Source organism: Oryza brachyantha, chromosome 3 (assembly GCF_000231095.2).
Source record: "Oryza brachyantha chromosome 3, ObraRS2, whole genome shotgun sequence".
NCBI lineage: Eukaryota > Viridiplantae > Streptophyta > Magnoliopsida > Poales > Poaceae > Oryza > Oryza brachyantha.
The window spans coordinates 15,297,780-15,316,554 of record NC_023165.2 but is presented as its reverse complement, the minus strand read 5'-3'; the positions used below and the strand labels follow the sequence as shown (position 1 = coordinate 15,316,554).

Sequence of the window (18,775 nt, the reverse complement as noted above, 5' to 3'; positions counted from 1 at the left end):
TGCCCCCGGTTTCGTAACAGCTTGCACACAGGTTAAGTAAGTGCCTGTTCATCCATCTATCTACCGCTACAAAACACAGTCCCAGAGAAGTAAAGCGATCTAGCTGTTTAAATTTTATATCATAATAATATAAGTATTAATTTATAAACTTATATTTTTGATTTCAATCAATCTAATAACTCTATAACCAACTAAATGTGTAGAGATGGAATCTAATCATTTCAAAATTTAAAAACTAATTGATTAAAAGAGAACTTTTAATATCTCATTAATCTATAGTAAATAACCTAAAAGTACTATATTTTAAAATAGAGTTATGACACATATTAGGCTGTGATTAGGAGAGCTTTTGATAGACATAATTTCTGCTAGAAGACTTTTACCTCGATTCCAATAAACTGCAACAGTAGAATACACAAACTAAACTAACAGTTAGAAGAAAAAAAATCTTAGCCTTATCAGAGTCTCATTGGATGGTTTCTTACCCTATATTGCTTCCCGTATTCTTAAGGACATGTACAGTATACAAGTGGTCTCTACAAGTGGTACTCTTAAGTGTCACGTGGTTGTCACATAAACTTAAAACCACATGTTTAAAAAAATTTGCTATAATGGAAAGTGGTCTCATGAGTATCCATAACTTTTTATTTCAGCCCTCATCCTTTTGTTTTAGTCCTCATATTATTTTTATCTCCATACAAGTCCAAACTTTTACAGTAAACTTTACTAACTATAAATCAAAATAATATCAGTACATGGACTTATACAACATTAATCTATCCTTCTTTGGTTCTCCATCTATACCTTCATGATATGAGAAGGGGCGGATTGATGCGGGAGTGGTGCAGATCGGGGCTGCGGTGGCCGACGGTGCTTGGGATGTCACGGATCGAGACTGCGACAACCGACGGTGCTTGGGTTCCGATATGACGTTCATAGGTGGCTGCTCTCTACCGTCCGGCCTATCTCCTCTTCTCCCCACCCTAATCCCACTGCTCTGGTATCGTGCTTGTGCAGGACGGGGCACCTCACTTTCCCACGCGCTGCTAGCGCCATGGCCCAGACATTTTTTTGGTAAGACCATCGTTCCTTCCGTAGGACATGAGAACCTTACGGAGGCCTCTCATCCCTAACTCACCTCTTCTCCACATAGGTGCTGTTTTCATGTGATGAGTTGAGACCACTCGCCGCGTATAAGCACAGTAAATACTAAACTATCGAGGAAAAATATTACATATCATTCTATTCATTTTCAAATATAAATATTTGTTGGCGTTTACCACGCATGAATAACTAGTGGTGCTACCGCTGGTAGGTTCAATATTTGTTGGCGTTTATCACGTATGAATAACTAGTGGTGCTACTACTGGTAGGTTCGTGCAAACCGTGCAGCGGCGCCGTCCGCCTCACCCGCGGGCGCATTTCGGCGCCGTACGCGACAGCGACAGTAACCGGGCGTGGCCGAGACAGCGACGCCCGCGCGCCGCCAACGCAGTTAAACTAGGGTAAAAGAGAAGCACGTCTTCTTCTAATTAAGCTAATCTAAAGCTCACTGATCAGCCATTTTTATATGTGCGAGAGGCCAATTAGAGACAGAGTTGCATACCGTTTGGTTACCTCGGAGGACCGTGACAGCTGACATGACAGGATAGGATGTGATGACAGTGATCTTCGATCTCTAGCTAGCGGCGGTCTAAGCTGCTGGTAACATCACATCTTGGTTAAACTAGTCCAATGATGATAATCTAACTTGAAACCGGCTTGGGTGTTACTAATGAGGAAGCTAGAGTTAAATTAATTAACCGATCCGCCTCCTCGCTAGCTCTCGCCTGTCCGTCCTGCCCACCAGCTGAGAGGGAGAGTTTAATTAATTTTTGTCAGCGATCGATTCGCACGTCGATCGCACGCGGCGCGCGTCTGCGGATGCGGTCGACGGCCGGCACGTCAGTCGATCACCCCGGCCTCCCTCCTGACGACCTGATGTCTGCTGCCTGCCTGCACCGGCTGAAGCTTATCCAAAGTGCGTGTGGGTGCATCAGCGGCGCGAGCGAGCGATAATCCAGCCGCGCGCGTGCAAGTAGGTAGCTAGCAGTCTCGTCTCGTCGCACGTACGCACCGCCCCCCGCCGCTGGCGCGCCAAACCGCGGCTACTACCTTCTTATCTCAAACCTAATATTGCTATGCCACACCGGCACTCTCTCGTCCGAAGGCTGATTGTTTATCGATATATTTATAAATAAAATATAATCTTATATATATATATATATATATTCTCGACGATGTAAAAACTAAAGCTAAAAAATAAAATACGGTGAAAATAATTACTAAAATTAATTTTAAATTTAAGACTAAAAATTTAGATTTTGGTTTATAAGTATAATTAAAAGTGAAAAAATAAGAGCGGTACTCGATCCATCCATGGCAATCTCAGTGTTCGACGTTTCTGCTTATGTTCGATCCAAATTTAAACTCCAAGTTATATTTTAGGCTACGCTAGTGTAGGTGCACAAACTCCACGGGTTATACACTGTTTGATTTGTTTCCTCTTGAGCAGCTTATTAAGTAGTACAACACTTTTGACATGCATGATGCTTTTTTTTTCTCACAATAATCTAAATGAGAAAAATGCTGCCGCATTTGAGAGCATACAAGAATTCGTAGCAGTTGACTGTCAAGCAAGATGTATAAGGGTATTCCCAATCCATAACACTAGATATGATTTCTATAAACTTTCAAACTTCCTATCATCAAAAAACTAGTACTAGACACTATTCTTCTAATACAAGCACCACTATTCCACACTTAAATTTAATGCTACTTATCTCACATGATATCTTGGATGTTGTATAGAAACCATGTCTCATGCAAGACATGGTTTCATTCTCTTTCCTCATTTATTCACTTGCCACGTCATTTTTTTATCCTATGTGGCAACTTATTTAATGCTATGGACACCATCCTAGCTATTGGGTTGGGAATGCCCTAAGCAATAATGCACCATTACCAAGCTATTTTTTTTCAATGAAGACAAATGAGGAAATGTTTAAGTGCGATATATCTAGCAACAATATAAAAATAAAATATAAAGAAAAATCCTCTATTTTGTTCTGGGTGACTGTTTAGACTTTAATTAATGCCAAAAAGATCAAATAAATCAAGACTCCACAAGAATTCCATATATAACCAACATCTGTACTCCAAAGTTGAATTAGTAAATTAACGTAGTGTGCACTTTTAATGAAATATTCACTGATAGAGCAAGATTATAAAGTTGTTCTCGACTTCTTACACTGAGTGAGTGAGTGAGGTTTAGGTGTGTACATGTAGTACGAGGGGGAATGGATTTTGGATAACATATAAAAGATCCAGTGGTACCTACCGCATGGATTCTTCTTAATTACTCTCTATTTTTAATTTCTAAATGTAATTGAAACATTTCACTGCAAAGGCAACAGTTTTACCACATAAATATATACAATCCTCATCGATTTGTGATTCCGGTCAGCATTATCTTTGCAAGTAAGAACGATATGCGGCCGAGCGGCACCAGGCCATTTCCAGTCGCAGTTCCGGACCAAAAAAAAAAAAAAAACAAACAAAACAACAGATATAATATTATATAGTTACACTCGAGCTCAAATCCTCAAAATATGATCGTAAACAAAGAACTCCGGTTTAATACATCCATCAACAATTTAACACAATCAGATTCTATATATATCACAGGCCAAAGCTAGCGGCCCAGCTTGATTGAGTTGGAGGCAAAAAATAAAAATCGACAAACCGATCGGTACATGATACTGCAATGCCTAGCTACATGCATGGATGGAGATGAGAGAGCCATCGATCGATCGATCGATCTCTTGTACTGTACAAAATATTCAGAGGAATGTAGTTGTAGCTATATTAGCTAGTGAGTGAGCCTCAAATGGATAGGGTTGAACTGATTAACTAAACATTCACCGGCCGGCCGGTGCGTGCAGCAGCGGTCTAGCTTAGCTAGCACAACGTATGTATACTATACTACCAGCGGTCTAGCTCACAACGTATGAGTCCACCGCATGGACACGGATTTCGCATATTGAACTGGTACGGACGCTGTCAGCTGATGCAGGAGAGACTCATACTAAGGCTTTAATTTTGGCCTTCCGTTGGCTGTCGACGTCGACGTCGTCGTGGTGTCGTGCATGCAGAGATGGATGGATCGGTGCAGTCGCCGTCGCCGTCGCCGTCGCCGTCCGTGGGATATCCTAGTGCGGCCCAACTCGATCACGCAAGCAACGGTACACAGATACCGGGTGAGGAAGAAAAAAACACCGGCTGTTAGTTACTGCTACGTGGGCCCCACCGCCGACGCTTAATTAATTACTGTTAAGTGTGTGTGTGTGTATATATACGTGCCACTGCCCCGTCGAGCGAGCTCGAAAAAAAAGCTGGCAAGGCTAGCTGAAAGTGAAACTGAGATCAGGGCCAATTTAAAGCATCAGGGAGGTAATTGAGGTAGAGAGAGCAATGGCGCCGGCCGCTCATCGGGATGGCGCGCCGGAGGCGGAGAAGAGGGTGTTCCACTTCGGCAAGGGCAGGAGCGACGGCAACAAGACCATGAAAGACCTGGTGCGTACTATCAGATTTTTGATGTCGCGTGGATTGAACGAGAATAACTAACATGTGTATGTGGATGGATTGGTGGCATGCAGCTGGGAGGGAAGGGGGCGAACCTGGCGGAGATGGCGAGCATCGGGCTGTCGGTGCCGCCGGGGTTCACGGTGTCGACGGAGGCGTGCCAGCAGTACCAGGCGCAGAAGGCGATGCCGGCGGGGCTGTGGGACGAGATCCTGGCGGCGCTGGCGTGGGTGGAGGGCAACATGGGCGCCGTGCTCGGCGACCCGCGCCGCCCGCTGCTGCTCTCCGTCCGCTCCGGCGCCGCCGTCTCCATGCCCGGCATGATGGACACCGTCCTCAACCTCGGCCTCAACGACCACGTCGTCGCCGGCCTCGCCCACCGCAGCGGCGAGCGCTTCGCCTACGACTCCTACCGCCGCTTCCTCGACATGTTCGGCAACGTCGTACGTATCCATCCATCATCTTTGTCTATTATTTTTTTATATATTTTTTCTTGTTACCATATGACATTCCAATTTTCTGCTGCATATGTACATGCTTTTGTTGTCTTCCTATGTATACATGTTTTTTTTCAATTCATTTCTAAACAGATAAGTATCAAAAACAATATATTTATAAAGTTGAGTACTCTGTTTTTAGAGGGAGGGAAAAAAAAAAAAGAGTTCTCCCTGCATTTATGGGCCGCAACTAGGTGAAAGGAAGCCCGGTCCACCCCGGCCCATTTATTTATTTGTCTTCGTCGTCTTCTTCCTTTGTCCAGTTCTCGTTCTCTCCGTTTGCTCGGAAAATCTCTCTCTCTCTCTCTCTCTCGCCACAACTCCGGTGAGCGAGCCGCCTGGATGGACGCGCCTTCCTTGGCTGTGCCATCGGATCGCCCGTTGTGGATCATTTGCCGAAACGCGGGCTCCAGCGATGTGTCGCGCTGGTGGAGCAGCAGCCGCAGCCCCCTCGTCGATGGGGGTGCCATCCCCGGAGATGGCTCACTGCGGCCGCGCTGAACCGGCGTACGGCGGCGCGACGCGTTTTGGGTTGCGTCCGAGGTCTCTCCGTTCTTTCTTTTACTAGATTCTCTACAGACGCAGGGATGGATTTAGGTTTATGCCCCCAACCTATGTGTATTTTTATTTTTTTTTGTTGTAACTGTACATTTCTTTTTAGGGATCTGATTTAATTTTCATGTTGCAACGCATGGAAAATTGACATAAATTCAGCTTAATTTAGTTTTCAATAATAAAAAATTTTGTACAATTTGCGAGTTACTTCGCATGCTTGCGATAGTTATCAGTAAAATTTCTTTCGCAATTTTATTTTGTACCGAATTCAATGTTTTGATAGTGAAGAATCTTGTCAGGTTATGGACATACCGCATTCACTATTCGAGGAGAAAATTGAGGCCATGAAAGCAGCTTTAGGGTTGCGGAACGACACCGAGCTGACTGCCAGGGATTTGAAAGAACTTGTAGCCCAATATAAGAATGTTTATGTGGAGGCCAAAGGTGAACAATTTCCCTCAGGTATGTATGTTCATATCTATACACATGCAAAGTTAAGTTTGTCATATGCTTTGTTTGGTGATGCTACATCTAGAAAGCTGATTTATCTGTTCTTTGTTTGGCCCCTAAATGTATGTAGATCCAAAGAAGCAGTTGCATCTATCTGTGTTGGCTGTTTTTAACTCATGGGATAGCGCGAGGGCAAAGAAGTACAGAAGCATTAACCAGATCACTGGGTTAAAGGGTACTGCTGTGAATGTTCAGTGTATGGTCTTTGGCAACATGGGTGACACTTCAGGCACCGGGGTTCTCTTCACGAGGAACCCTAGTACTGGAGAGAAAAAACTTTATGGTGAATTCCTTGTCAATGCTCAGGTACAGATATGCAGGGTAACTGGTCCAAGCCCTTCTCTGTTTTGCTTATTACTTGACCCCTCTTTTTTGGCAAAACACTGAACTAACAAGGAGAGTTATCAGCTATCACATGATCTTTTTATATTGTTTTATGCTGTTAGTTTTAGTCTTAACTCTTCATAGGTACTGTAGGATCAAAGGTTGCATCAGGCAAAATATTTTGTTTGAATCATCTTATGTATTTCTTGGATCGATAGATAAATGGATTATGAGCAATTAACGTATTTTTTTTCTTTTGTAGGGTGAGGATGTGGTTGCTGGAATTAGAACTCCACAAGATCTTGATACCATGAAGGAGTGCATGCCACAGCCTTATGCAGAACTGGTCGAGAATTGCAAAATCTTGGAAAGCCACTATAAAGAAATGATGGTACAATATACAATTTTATCTAATTCCTTTTCATGGCCATTGCATTCTAGTGTCTTTTGTATGATTAGAGCAGAATTAAAATACCTTGTCTTTAAAAGTTATCTATAATGATGAATGAGTTGGTACAATTTTTTTAAATAAAACTTAAATTTAGAGAGAGTTAATACCGTTGTTATTATGTTCACCTTGCCAAGGTAACTAGGAAGATTACAAAATTACAATTAACTCTCAGATGCCTTGCATGAGGATGAACTTATTAAAACTTTTTTCTGTGCTTTCCATAAACAGGATTGTTTTTCATGTGACTGATATTACAATCAAAGCTTGCTTATAATGAGTTTACTGTTTTTCTGGTAATTGATTTTTGCTCGCCTCAAATGAACTTGTTTTCTCATGTAACACAGGATATTGAGTTCACTGTTCAAGAAAATAGACTTTGGATGCTGCAATGCAGAACAGGGAAGCGCACAGGCAAAGGTGCTGTGAAGATTGCTGTTGACATGGTCGATGAGGGACTGGTTGACCGCCGTTCAGCCATTAAGATGGTGGAACCACGGCACTTGGACCAGCTTCTTCATCCGCAGGTACCACTTGTTCTATCTGTTGTATTGCATACTTTGTACACGATTAATTTATTGATGGCAATATGTTGCCAAGCTTCATTTCAAGTTCCATGAACAAAATAGAATACAACTTTAGCATGTAGTGAGTGATACATTTATATGTCTTCCTCTAAATCAATATGATCCTGAAGGTTGGTTGCATAGTACATTTTTTATGCTTCGGTAAGATTTGTAATGACAAATCAAACTGATGGTGATCTAATCTACACTCTTTCTCTGCCTTTGTTAATCTAGTTTGAGAACCCGGCATCATATGGAGACAAAGTTATTGCTACAGGTTTGCCTGCATCACCAGGAGCTGCTGTAGGCCAGATTGTATTCACAGCTGATGATGCCGAAGCATGGCATGCACAAGGAAAATCTGTCATTCTGGTATTTACCTTTGCTATTTGGATTTATTGTTCAGTCTGTTATAGGTTAACTTGGAAACTATGAGGTCAAATTATTTGCCTCCTGATCATAGTATTAACATTCTCCTATCTAAAACTCAAGGTGAGGACTGAAACAAGCCCAGAGGATGTTGGTGGCATGAATGCGGCTGCTGGAATTCTTACAGCCAGAGGTGGTATGACATCTCATGCAGCAGTCGTAGCCCGTGGATGGGGAAAATGTTGTGTGGCAGGATGCTCGGGTATCCGTGTAAATGATGCTGAAAAGGTGATTAACGTTAAAACCATGGATTCTATTATGCTTTTGCTTGCCATAATGGAAGCAGTTGGAATGTGTTGGTATGAATGAAGCTTATTTGACCCTTTTGAATTGTTTGGGAGGAGTTTGTTTACATTTGTATAAATTTTGTATATGCAGGTGGTACTGGTTGGCGACAAGGTGCTTTGTGAGGGTGAATGGATGTCACTGAATGGTTCGACTGGAGAGGTCATTTTGGGCAAGCTGCCTCTATCCCCACCAGCACTTAGCGGTGATTTGGGAACATTCATGGCTTGGGTGGATGAAGTTAAGAAACTCAAGGTAAAAAAACCCCAACAAAATTATTTTAAAAGAACTTTTTGAGCCAACATTGCCAACTTCATCGTTCCTTGGCCGTTCAAATCTGACTAAAAGCATGTAGTTATTCATCCATATATTATTCTTATTTTCATGTATACCTGATGTTCCAGGTCAAGGCTAATGCTGACACTCCTGCGGATGCATTGACTGCAAGAAATAACGGTGCTGAAGGGATTGGGTTGTGCAGAACAGAACACATGGTTGGTACACTGCTTTTTCTTTAATTCAAGGCATGTGCGATGGATTCATTCTGACTGCTGTGTCTGCTACACATGTTCTTTAGTTCTTTTCTTCTGATGAAAGGATAAAGGCCATGAGACAAATGATAATGGCAGAAACAATTGAACAGAGACAAGTAGCACTAGATCGCCTCTTGCCATATCAGAGACTTGACTTCGAAGGAATTTTCCGTGCAATGGATGGTATGTGATATCATTTCATTCAGTCTTAATTTATTATCCAACTTCCTAAATATCATTACTGGCTTCCATTGAGTGCTTAATGCATACGTTATAATCATAGGATTTTTTACATTACAATTTCACATTTTCATCTTTGTTAATATGAGTGCAAACTTGTAATATTTATAGTCTCATCATCTGATCATGGACTATTGGATCAATGTTTGTGTTTCAGGACTTCCTGTGACTATTCGGCTCTTGGATCCTCCACTTCATGAATTCCTTCCAGAGGGTAACGTTGAGGATATGGTGCGTTTGTTGTCTTCTGGCAACGTATATACTCAGGAGGAAATTCTTACAAGGATAGAAAAACTTTCTGAAGTAAATCCAATGCTGGGTTTCCGTGGGTGCAGGTCAGTTCTTTTTGTTGTGCTCACTTCACTTTCATCATGCATTTGTGTTGCAATAAATTACTAAAAAAGGAAGTACCATCCTTGTTTATTGAAATTAGCAAGAAAGTGAATGACTTACCTGACCTTTATTTTATGTTTTTTTACCAGAGATTCTGATTTACAATATGCTTGACATTTTCAGGCTTGGGATATCATACCCAGAATTGACGGCAATGCAAGCCCGTGCTATCTTTGAAGCTGCTATTTCTATGACTGAGCAAGGTGTTCAAGTTTTCCCAGAGATAATGGTGCCTCTCATTGGAACACCTCAGGTATAGAAGTTTATTGTCTGGCATTGCGTGGCTCTATGACATGCTTCACCTGCTCTATGACATTTATATCAGGAGTTTGATAGCACTTGAATGCTACTGAACTCCCACTATTAGGATGTATTGTTATTAATTTCTGTAGACAATAAAGGTTTGCTTATTGAGAATTTTGTAGTCGTCGCTTATTCCAGGCTGTTCAGATTTTAGAATATTTTTAGCATAACTTTGATTGAGCTTGAAGCAACTAATATTGTGTTACTTCTTAGGAACTTGCCCAACAAGTAGAAGTAATTCGTGAAGTTGCCGAAAAGGTGTTCGCAAATGCAGAGACAACCATTAACTACAAAATTGGATCCATGATTGAGGTTCCCAGGGCTGCTCTTATAGCTGATGAGGTAAGTTGGTATCGACTTTGCTGTTTATTTACCATGTTTTTCTACTATAATTTGTTAATACTGTTTTATGTTTTTCTCTACTTGATTATAATGAATGACAGATAGCAGAACAAGCGGAATTCTTCTCTTTTGGGACGAACGACCTGACTCAGATGACATTTGGTTATAGTAGGGATGATGTTGGCAAGTTTCTGCCAACTTACTTGTCAAAGGGTATCCTCCAGAACGACCCTTTCGAGGTAAGCTCACTCCTGATCAAGCTTTCAATATGAAAACTTCTCAGTTGGGTTACAAATACCTGACAGAAACCTAAAGCGGCTCCCCCATATTATTATTTTTTTCCTTATGTGAGACCTCATTTAGCTAATCGTTGTCTGGATGAACGTATTTATCTGCAGGTGTTTGACCAGAAGGGAGTTGGGGAGCTTGTTAAGATCGCCACAGAGAGGGGCCGCAAGGCAAGGCCTGATTTAGAGGTAACTAATCAGCTAAGACATAAGGAATACTGTAATCTTTTATGCGTGTGTGTATATATTATATAATTAAAGCGAAGAACTTTGATTATTATCAATTCGATTGATGTTTGTCATTGCTTTTTTTTAATAGGTGGGCATTTGTGGTGAGCATGGTGGTGAGCCTTCTTCAGTTGCATTTTTCGCGAAGGTTGGGCTGAACTACGTTTCTTGCTCCCCTTTCAGGTCAGCTGCCGCTTTCAAATTTTCCGTGAATCAACATACTGATAAATGTTGATCCCAGTATTTTCAAACAACTGCGAAAACTACTGCTGATTCATCTGGACTTTGACATCCTTAACGATTTGTGATCCAGGGTTCCAATTGCAAGGCTAGCAGCAGCACAGGTTATGCTGTGATCGGCGCGTACTAATGAAGCAACCGTTGGTGCATCTTGTATATACGAAGAGTAAATAATGCTTAAATAATTTATGTTTCGATGGACACTCGCGACATGTTTCGCTTGACGAAATGTATGATAACCTGCAAATGGAGGTTTGCATGTGTGCATAAATAATATTTTTTGGATGTGTGCCCACGGGGATTGCTACAATAAGCATCAAACAGAGCCATCAGAGGTGGCATGTTAAGGCACCTGAAATAATTGTAATTTATTTCGAGAATTACTCAAATGATTGAAATAGTATGTTTTTTGTTTGATCACTGGGATATTTCTACTATCCAAAATAAAATTATTTATATGTTGTTCAGTTGGAATTAATATTGTGAGGAAATTTCTCGTCCAAATGAGGAATGTATGAGAGGGGTGTTGGTGATAAAATAGAAAAAAAAAATAAAGGAGAAATGATTGATGCTATGAACAGTAGGGCAAAAAGTAGTTATATTGTGATATAAGATTTGTATTCTAATAATATTTATATTTTAGAACGAAAATTAGAAACGAAAGAAGTAATAATTATCATATAACTGTATTTTATTTTATTTAATTGGGTTGTGGATGTTCTTATATTACCCTGTGTAGTTTTTAAATTTTTTTTCAAAAACATCACATTAAATCTTTAGACACTACCTAAATAAAGTATTAAATATATATGAATATTAAAATTAATTATACAGTTTTTTCGGAAATCGTAAGACAAATCTTTTAAATATATGCTAATGATTGATTAATTAGACTCAAAAAATTATTCTCACAGTTTTCAGGTGGAATCTAAAATTTGTTTTTTATTCGTATGCAAAAGTGGTCAAACATTCGATGTGATATTTTTGCCAAAAAGATTTTGGAAACTAAACATCACCTTAGGTGCTTTGGTAGTCATTTCCAGAGCTGATTGTGTTGTGGGAATGCGAAGGGCGTCGTGAAGCGGCAAGGTCAACAACGTCGCCGTTGATAACACGAGAGGACGGACTCTGGCGCGGCGTCGTGCTGACCTTGCACCTAAAGGTGAAAAATGGTCACGCAAATTACTGATCGGAGTGGTTGTCATATATATTTATAAATAAAAAATAATTTATAAATAAAAATTACATATTCTTAGCAGCGATGCAAGAGTTAAAAATGGGAAATAAATTTTGACGAGAAATCTCAATAATTTTGATTAAAATTTTAAAGTTTAGCTTAGGAATATAAGAAAAACAAAAAGATAAATATGTTGTTTTCTAATCGATTTCATTTTAATTATATATAGAACTCGATTGTCTTAGTTTAAATATAAATACGATTGATTCTCACCCCTGATCGATTTCGGATGCTGTTTTCATAGACAAGCTACCGGATCAGACCGTCTTCACCCCTACACATGCAAACTTGCGCCGCCGCCGCCATACGTGAATGACCGGCCGTTGACTTCACCGTGCGCAGACCCGCGATGCATTGTTTTCTGCTGTCTGTGACCTGAGCACTGATATATGTGCCACTGTCATCAATGGAAATAACAAATTGAAAGATAAAGCAACGGTATACGCTACCATAATTTGAAATGACAAATTCAAATTATTGGATCTCTCATGTATTTGGCTAGTGCTACAAGACCCGATATCTCATATGTTATTAGCAAGTTGAGTCGATTTACTTCTAATCGAGGAGATAATCACGGGGAAGCACTTGAGCGTGTGCTAAGATGCTTGAGAGGTACAATATCATATGGAATTCACTATACTTGGTACCTCGCTGTGCTTGAAGGGTATAAGGGTATAGTGATTTAAATTGGATCTCGGACGCCGACGAGATCAAGGCCACGAGTGGATACTTATTTACTCTTGGTGATGCTGCAGTTTCATAGAAATCTTTTAAACAAATACTTTTGACAAGATTAACTATGAAGGATGAACTTGTAGCACTTGACACAACCACTGTTGAGGCGGAGCGGCTGCGTGAGCTCTTGATAGACTTACTAGTAGGTGAAAAACCTATCCCAGCTATCCTTTTGCCTGCGACAATCAAACTGTTCTAATCAAGGTTAAGAGTACAAATGATAATATGAAGTCCTCAAGACATGTTAAAAGGTTCCTAAAGTCCGTTAGAAGTTTGAGAAACCGTGGAGTAATCGTTGTGGACTACGTCCAAACGGCGAAAAATCTAGTAGATACTTTTACAGAAGGGTTGTCACGTAATGTGATAGAAAATACATCGAGGGAAATGGGATTGAGACCCATGTGAGACGACAGTGCTAACCCAACCTATTTGATCGGAGATCTCGTGAATTAGGCAATGGGTAAAAACAAATTGACGGGTAACCGGAGAGTACACAACTTTCTTCCTGTTCCCGTCGGAGATGCAGTACTCTCATCCTGTATGGTAGGATGATACATGTATTAATGTGCTTTCAGGTTCTTCTAAAGACGAGGTAGTACTGTCCTACAAGGTATACTCGGAAAAGCACACCTATATGAATCAATTGTGGGGTCGCAATTTATGAGACGTGAGAACTCTCTAAAAAACTCATGAAAGACACTGGGGTATGACCGTTAAACGCCCCAACCATAGGTTTGGTTCCTAGTGGACTTGTACTAGCAAAGACGTCAAGGGAAACCTATCTACAGAAAACTAGCAATTCAAGATTTGTCCATTGTCTAGTTGTAGATCAGTGGAACTTCATGCTCTAGACAGTATGATCAACCCTTACAGGTCTGCTATCGAAACACCAGTATATAAACAACACGGTGGCAGTTTATTCTACTAATCAAGAATTTAGTATATGGCTTTGACATTGGTGGGGATTGATAGAAATAATGTGCTGTTAAAGTTTAATTATTTCACCAATTTCAAACTCTAATGCTAGTCACACAGTACATGTGTGCTGGATGGTTGTATAGATAACTGATGAGAGAAAATACTACCGTTTTATGTTAAGCTCTATATATAGGAGTCAAGGAGACGTCCTTGAATATACACAGAACTATAGTCTCTGCTTCACTCTACTTTCTCCACTGTCATCGTGCTTCGTCGCCGTAGGTTCCAAACTGGCCGTGGTGCTCGTTGTGCAACGAGCATCCCGGTGAGTGGTGTCTCCGAGCCTTCGTCGCGTACACACTACACAGTGATGTTGTAAAGGTTTTTGGGCAGCGTAAATATACACGGCCGCTCAACATCGTCGACGATTCGGTTTTCTTCTTAGTTTTGCAGCACCTGTGCGTGAGGCGAAACACTCTTTTGTTCATCTTCATGTTCATCTTCGTCGAATCACTCGAGTGACTGCACTGCATCGAGAGGTTGATTTGCATCCATCTGTTCAGTGAGTATGGCCCCGTTTGGGGCTCTTAACTCCAGATTCTAGCTCCAAACTCCAACTCCAGTGAGAGCTGCTCCTGTGGGAGCTGAAGAGCAGATCAAAACTGTTTGGTTAGCTTTGTCTGCTCTAGGACTCCTAAAATTAAATGACCATTTAGGTATATCTATATGCACAATAATGGTATATCAAATAATGTGATGTATTGTTAAGTAAAAATTATAGGCAATATTATTTTATATGTATAAACAAATAATCAAACAATCAAATAATGCAATCATGAAATCATTTAATAGGTACTTAGGTTGCAGTTTGCATATAGAAAAAATCAGAAAAAAGGTAGAGAATATCTTGTACGATGTTTCTGCTGTTGCCGCCGCCCCTGCCGTGCCGTGCAGGCTAGTGCTGCCGCCGCCCGGCCGCGTAGATGTAGCCTGCGCACCGCTCGCCAACCGCGCACTGCCGCGCCGATGCATGCTGCGCGCCGCCCGCCGCAGCGCCCTGCACACCGCTACTGCCGCCTGCGAGTGCCGCCGGCTGAGAACGTGTCGCCGCTACGAATATATACGGAGAGAGACGAGAATAGATTAGCGTATATGAACGATAGATTCGAGTAATTATAATAAAAAAAATAAAGGGTAGTGAGTCTTTTGGTATGGAGTGAAGCTGTGGAGCATAAAAACCTAGCTCCATCCCTGTAGTTTATTTTTTAGGAGCAGTTCCACCAACTCCACTCTTAAAAAATTAGAATTTGTATTATTTGGCATATCTCTGGCTCCAGTTAAGTTAGAGTTGGAAGTTGTAGTTGTGCCAAACGGGCCCTATATATGTGTTGAATCCTTAAATCCATCTCACTGAACCCTTTTTTATCTAGTCCAGAATTGTTATGTACTACCTCCGTTTCATAATGTAAGATGTTTAATTTTTTTGATTGTAACATTTGACCATTTGTCTTATTAAAAAAAATTAGTACAAATATAAAAATGATAAGTCGTGCTTAAAGTTCTTTTGATAATAAAGTAAGTCACAAGCAAAATAAATGATACTTTCATAATTTTTTGAATAAAACAAATGGTCAAATAAGTAAAAAAAATCAAACATCTTACTGTCACTCTAGATTAAAATATTACGGCTAGATTACTGCTAGATAGCCTAATTACTTGCATGCTGGTTTGCCTATGTGTTACATATTCACTAGCTAGCATGATAGCCGGCGGAGCCACTGATGTGGCGGTGGTGTCAGTTGACACCAATGGATATTTATTAGCCTAAGTATCACCTTAATTCTACCATGCGTGACACCACTAGCTTAATTGCTGAGTCTATGACACCATCCATCCAGCATCCTGGCTCCGTCCCATGATAGGCAATATGAATGTACACTGCAATGACTGTGAAGTTTTGGTTTGTTAAGTCTATTAGCTAATCTTGTCGTAGAATTAATTCTTGTTAATTCTGTTATGCAAATGATTATGTTTGGAATTAAATTAGTTGCTAAGTATGTCTTAATTCCAACATGCCCCGTTGGCAAGTCTAGAGCAGTGTCCTCCCTTTAGTCTTTATTTATTTAGGGATAAATATGCATCTGCATCCTATCAAAGCTGCATGGTGAAAGCCTCTGAAGCTGTGCATGGTATTTTGCACAATCAAGTTTTTTTTTAGCTAATTAAGGTTGGCACATGTTGACAACTCCTGTGTTCCTTATGTCTTGGCTTGTCTTTTTTGTTTCTTATCTATTTAATCTTGGTTTGTCCCTTTACTTCTTATCTTGTAACTGACCACAGCCATCCATCAAACCCATTTACTTCCATTACATATTTTGTAATTAATCTCTTCAACTTTAATATCTATAAACAACCAAACCTAAGTAATATTTTTATTTGTTTTTAGATAATACTATAATACATTTTCTTTTATGCGGAAGAAGAATGAGTTTAGCTAGTTTAGAAAAAGATAGAGATCTAAAGTGGATAAGGCAAGTGATGCACGGATGTCCGACCGAAAACCTTGTCGCTGTTCTTGAATGTAAGAACCAGAGTTGTACGCTTGAACGATTAGTATCTAGAAAATTGAACGCTCCCCAATAGAATGGCCCTTCTAGAATCTAGACTTCATAGCACTATGAGGAGAGGTCTTCTTTTCACCCATTCCCCATCAACTATTTCCTGGCCTCTACATTGGTTCAAATTTGTGTAGAGGAAAAAACAAAATGTTACTCATTATTACAAAGGTAATATCTCTAGGCGTGTAGGTCTATTGGCATGGCAAGGGTACATTTTATTTGAGGATTAAAAGCAGATAAGATGATAGAAATATTGCACTATAACTTCAGTCGTCCCTCTGCTCCCTATTGCTTGAACTATGGATAAAAAAATTTAAGGGGTTGAAAAAAACCGTTGGATTGATTACTTAAATTTAATTCACACTCTCAACTCATCCTCAGCTACATGGATGAGAATAGGTTAGGTCGAGCATAGATAAAGCAAATCCATATCCGACCCACAACCCGACTTCGTCTACTCAATTTTTATCCGATAGGGTCGTGTGTTAAACATCGCGCGTGCACCCATATCTAGCGGCCACAGTATACTAGTGGGTACCCAATATAATAATATCTCCATACATAAGTAATTTAACAGAGAGTAACATAATCAATAATTTATAAAGTTATCTATAATGGTTCAAAGAGCAATTAACATAAATTACCACCAAGGTGGCATAACTTCGATTCATCAAAGTTAAAAGCATCCATGGGCCAAGTAGGAAGGGGTACAAGAAATAGACAAAAAAACAACTAATACATATACGTCGGATAAGTATGATTTATCTACGAATAAAATATAAAACCTGGTTATTGTCTGCTAAAAATATGATCACATACTTACAACTTTTAGACCATTAGATGTGTTGTTAAATTTGTGCTATAGCAAGTGAAAAATTTCAGATGGCACCGTTGGGGGATCAAACATGGGACCTCATGCAGAAAAGCTGTCGCTGCTAATAAGCTACACCACCGATGTTTCCCAAATTATGTAGCCAAGGTACACTATAATATAATTTAGTTACAATGTAATTATATTTACAAGTTTATCATAAAAAGAACCGTCAACCTATGCTCGTGTCTATCAGATGTAGAACCGGCGGATAGCCGCACCTTGGGTAAAATTACCCTCCCTACCGCTATATTGGCATAAGTAGTTGAGAAAATATTATTCTATGTTTAAAATGCAAACATTTAAAGTATCTGAATTTTGTATTACAGTATAAGAATTTTTTTATAAATCATACAATTACTTTTTATTCAATTTTTTCTCATTTCATCCCCACGTACCATCTCACCTATATTTATTTCTTATTTATTAAGAGGCAACATAATCTTTTCTTTTCAGCATTAATCTCTTAAACAATATTAATTCCCCTTAAAAATATAAAAATAACTATATTTTAGCACGGAACTAGTAGCCGCTAAAAATAATTTCGTTCTCGGTGGAGGCAGTATGTACCAACCTGCGGATGTCAATTGTCAAAGTACCGGTAGATTTTGGATTCAGGTATTTTTTTCCTTATCACATCAGATGTTTAGACGTTAATTATAAGTATTAAATATAGACCGATAAAAAACTAATTTCATAAATAAAGACTATTTCATTAGATAAATTTTTTAAGCCTAATTAATTCATGATTAGCAAATATTTACTGTAGCATCACATTCGCTAATCATGGATTAATTAGGGTTAACAGATTCGTCTCGCGAAATAGTACAACCTATGTGGTAAGTTTTATTAATAGTTTATATTTAATACTTTTAATTATATCATATGACGTGAGTTAAAAAAAAGTAAGTGGATCAAACACCTCTGGAAGTCAAGTCGTGTGTTAATGCGTCCAAGCTGGTCACGGAAAAGCTGGGGCGCCGGCCGCGCAAGAATGGTCGCGTCTCACGACCGGCCGGAATTAATTCATGGATTGTTTTTTTTTTCCCGTCGGTATGAACGTACTGCAGCTCAGGCTTGGTTAGTTAAAAACGTCCCATCAAATTTTTGGATATCTAAATAAAATATTAAATATACATAAACATTAAAACTAATTATACAGTCATGGGAGAAATCATAAGACGAATCTTTTGAGCCTAATTAATATATGATTAGCTATAAGTGCTACAGTAACCAATATGTGCTAATAACTGGTTAATTAGACTCAAAAGATTCGTCTCATGGTTTTTGGGCGGAATCTGAAATTTGTTTTGTAACTAGACTATATTTAATACTTCAAATATGTAATTATACGTGTTGATACGGCCTATCTCCTAAAAATTTTTCTTGGATGAACGGGGCCGTGTCCAATAGTTTCTCTACGATGCACACACGTGAGTCCTGCATAGGTAGTGTTGAACTTCTAGAGTAAATAATTGGCACTTTCACTCCATTAAATGCTTTCCCGCTGGCTGTGCGGCCGTCAAATTTGACAACTAAGGGCAAGTACAACAGTATAGATGTAACAGTATAGATGGTTATTATCTATTTGAC

The 18,775-nt window shown here is 39.7% G+C and overlaps 1 protein-coding gene across 2 annotated transcripts; it reads left to right on the top strand.

The window, feature by feature from the left end:
* Window positions 1-4,441: 4,441 nt before the first annotated feature.
* Window positions 4,442-11,214, top strand: LOC102705327 (pyruvate, phosphate dikinase 2). Of its 2 annotated transcripts, XM_006650159.2 has the most exons (18): window positions 4,442-4,614; window positions 4,698-5,066; window positions 5,975-6,137; window positions 6,256-6,491; window positions 6,772-6,900; window positions 7,305-7,484; window positions 7,758-7,895; window positions 8,016-8,180; window positions 8,331-8,492; window positions 8,642-8,731; window positions 8,815-8,953; window positions 9,168-9,345; window positions 9,527-9,656; window positions 9,920-10,048; window positions 10,150-10,287; window positions 10,447-10,524; window positions 10,655-10,746; window positions 10,877-11,214. In XM_006650159.2, the coding sequence occupies exons 1-18, from the start codon at window positions 4,513-4,515 to the stop codon at window positions 10,917-10,919; spliced, it is 2,661 nt and encodes an 886-aa protein (XP_006650222.2). In that variant the 5' UTR covers window positions 4,442-4,512; the 3' UTR covers window positions 10,920-11,214. The 2 variants fall into 2 exon arrangements, with proteins under 2 accessions (XP_006650222.2, XP_015690829.1); XM_015835343.2 differs by lacking the exons at window positions 4,442-4,614; window positions 4,698-5,066 and adding an exon at window positions 5,417-5,663.
* The last annotated feature ends 7,561 nt before the right edge of the window (window positions 11,215-18,775 follow it).

Bases quoted from the DNA above. Each gene is read 5' to 3' on its own strand.
- LOC102705327 (XM_006650159.2), top strand. From the start codon at position 4,513: ATGGCGCCGGCCGCTCATCGGGATGGCGCGCCGGAGGCGGAGAAGAGG. The intron at 8,493-8,641 runs GTAAAAAAACCC...CTGATGTTCCAG, and splicing joins ATGAAGTTAAGAAACTCAAG to GTCAAGGCTAATGCTGACAC. The intron at 9,657-9,919 runs GTATAGAAGTTT...GTTACTTCTTAG, and splicing joins CTCTCATTGGAACACCTCAG to GAACTTGCCCAACAAGTAGA.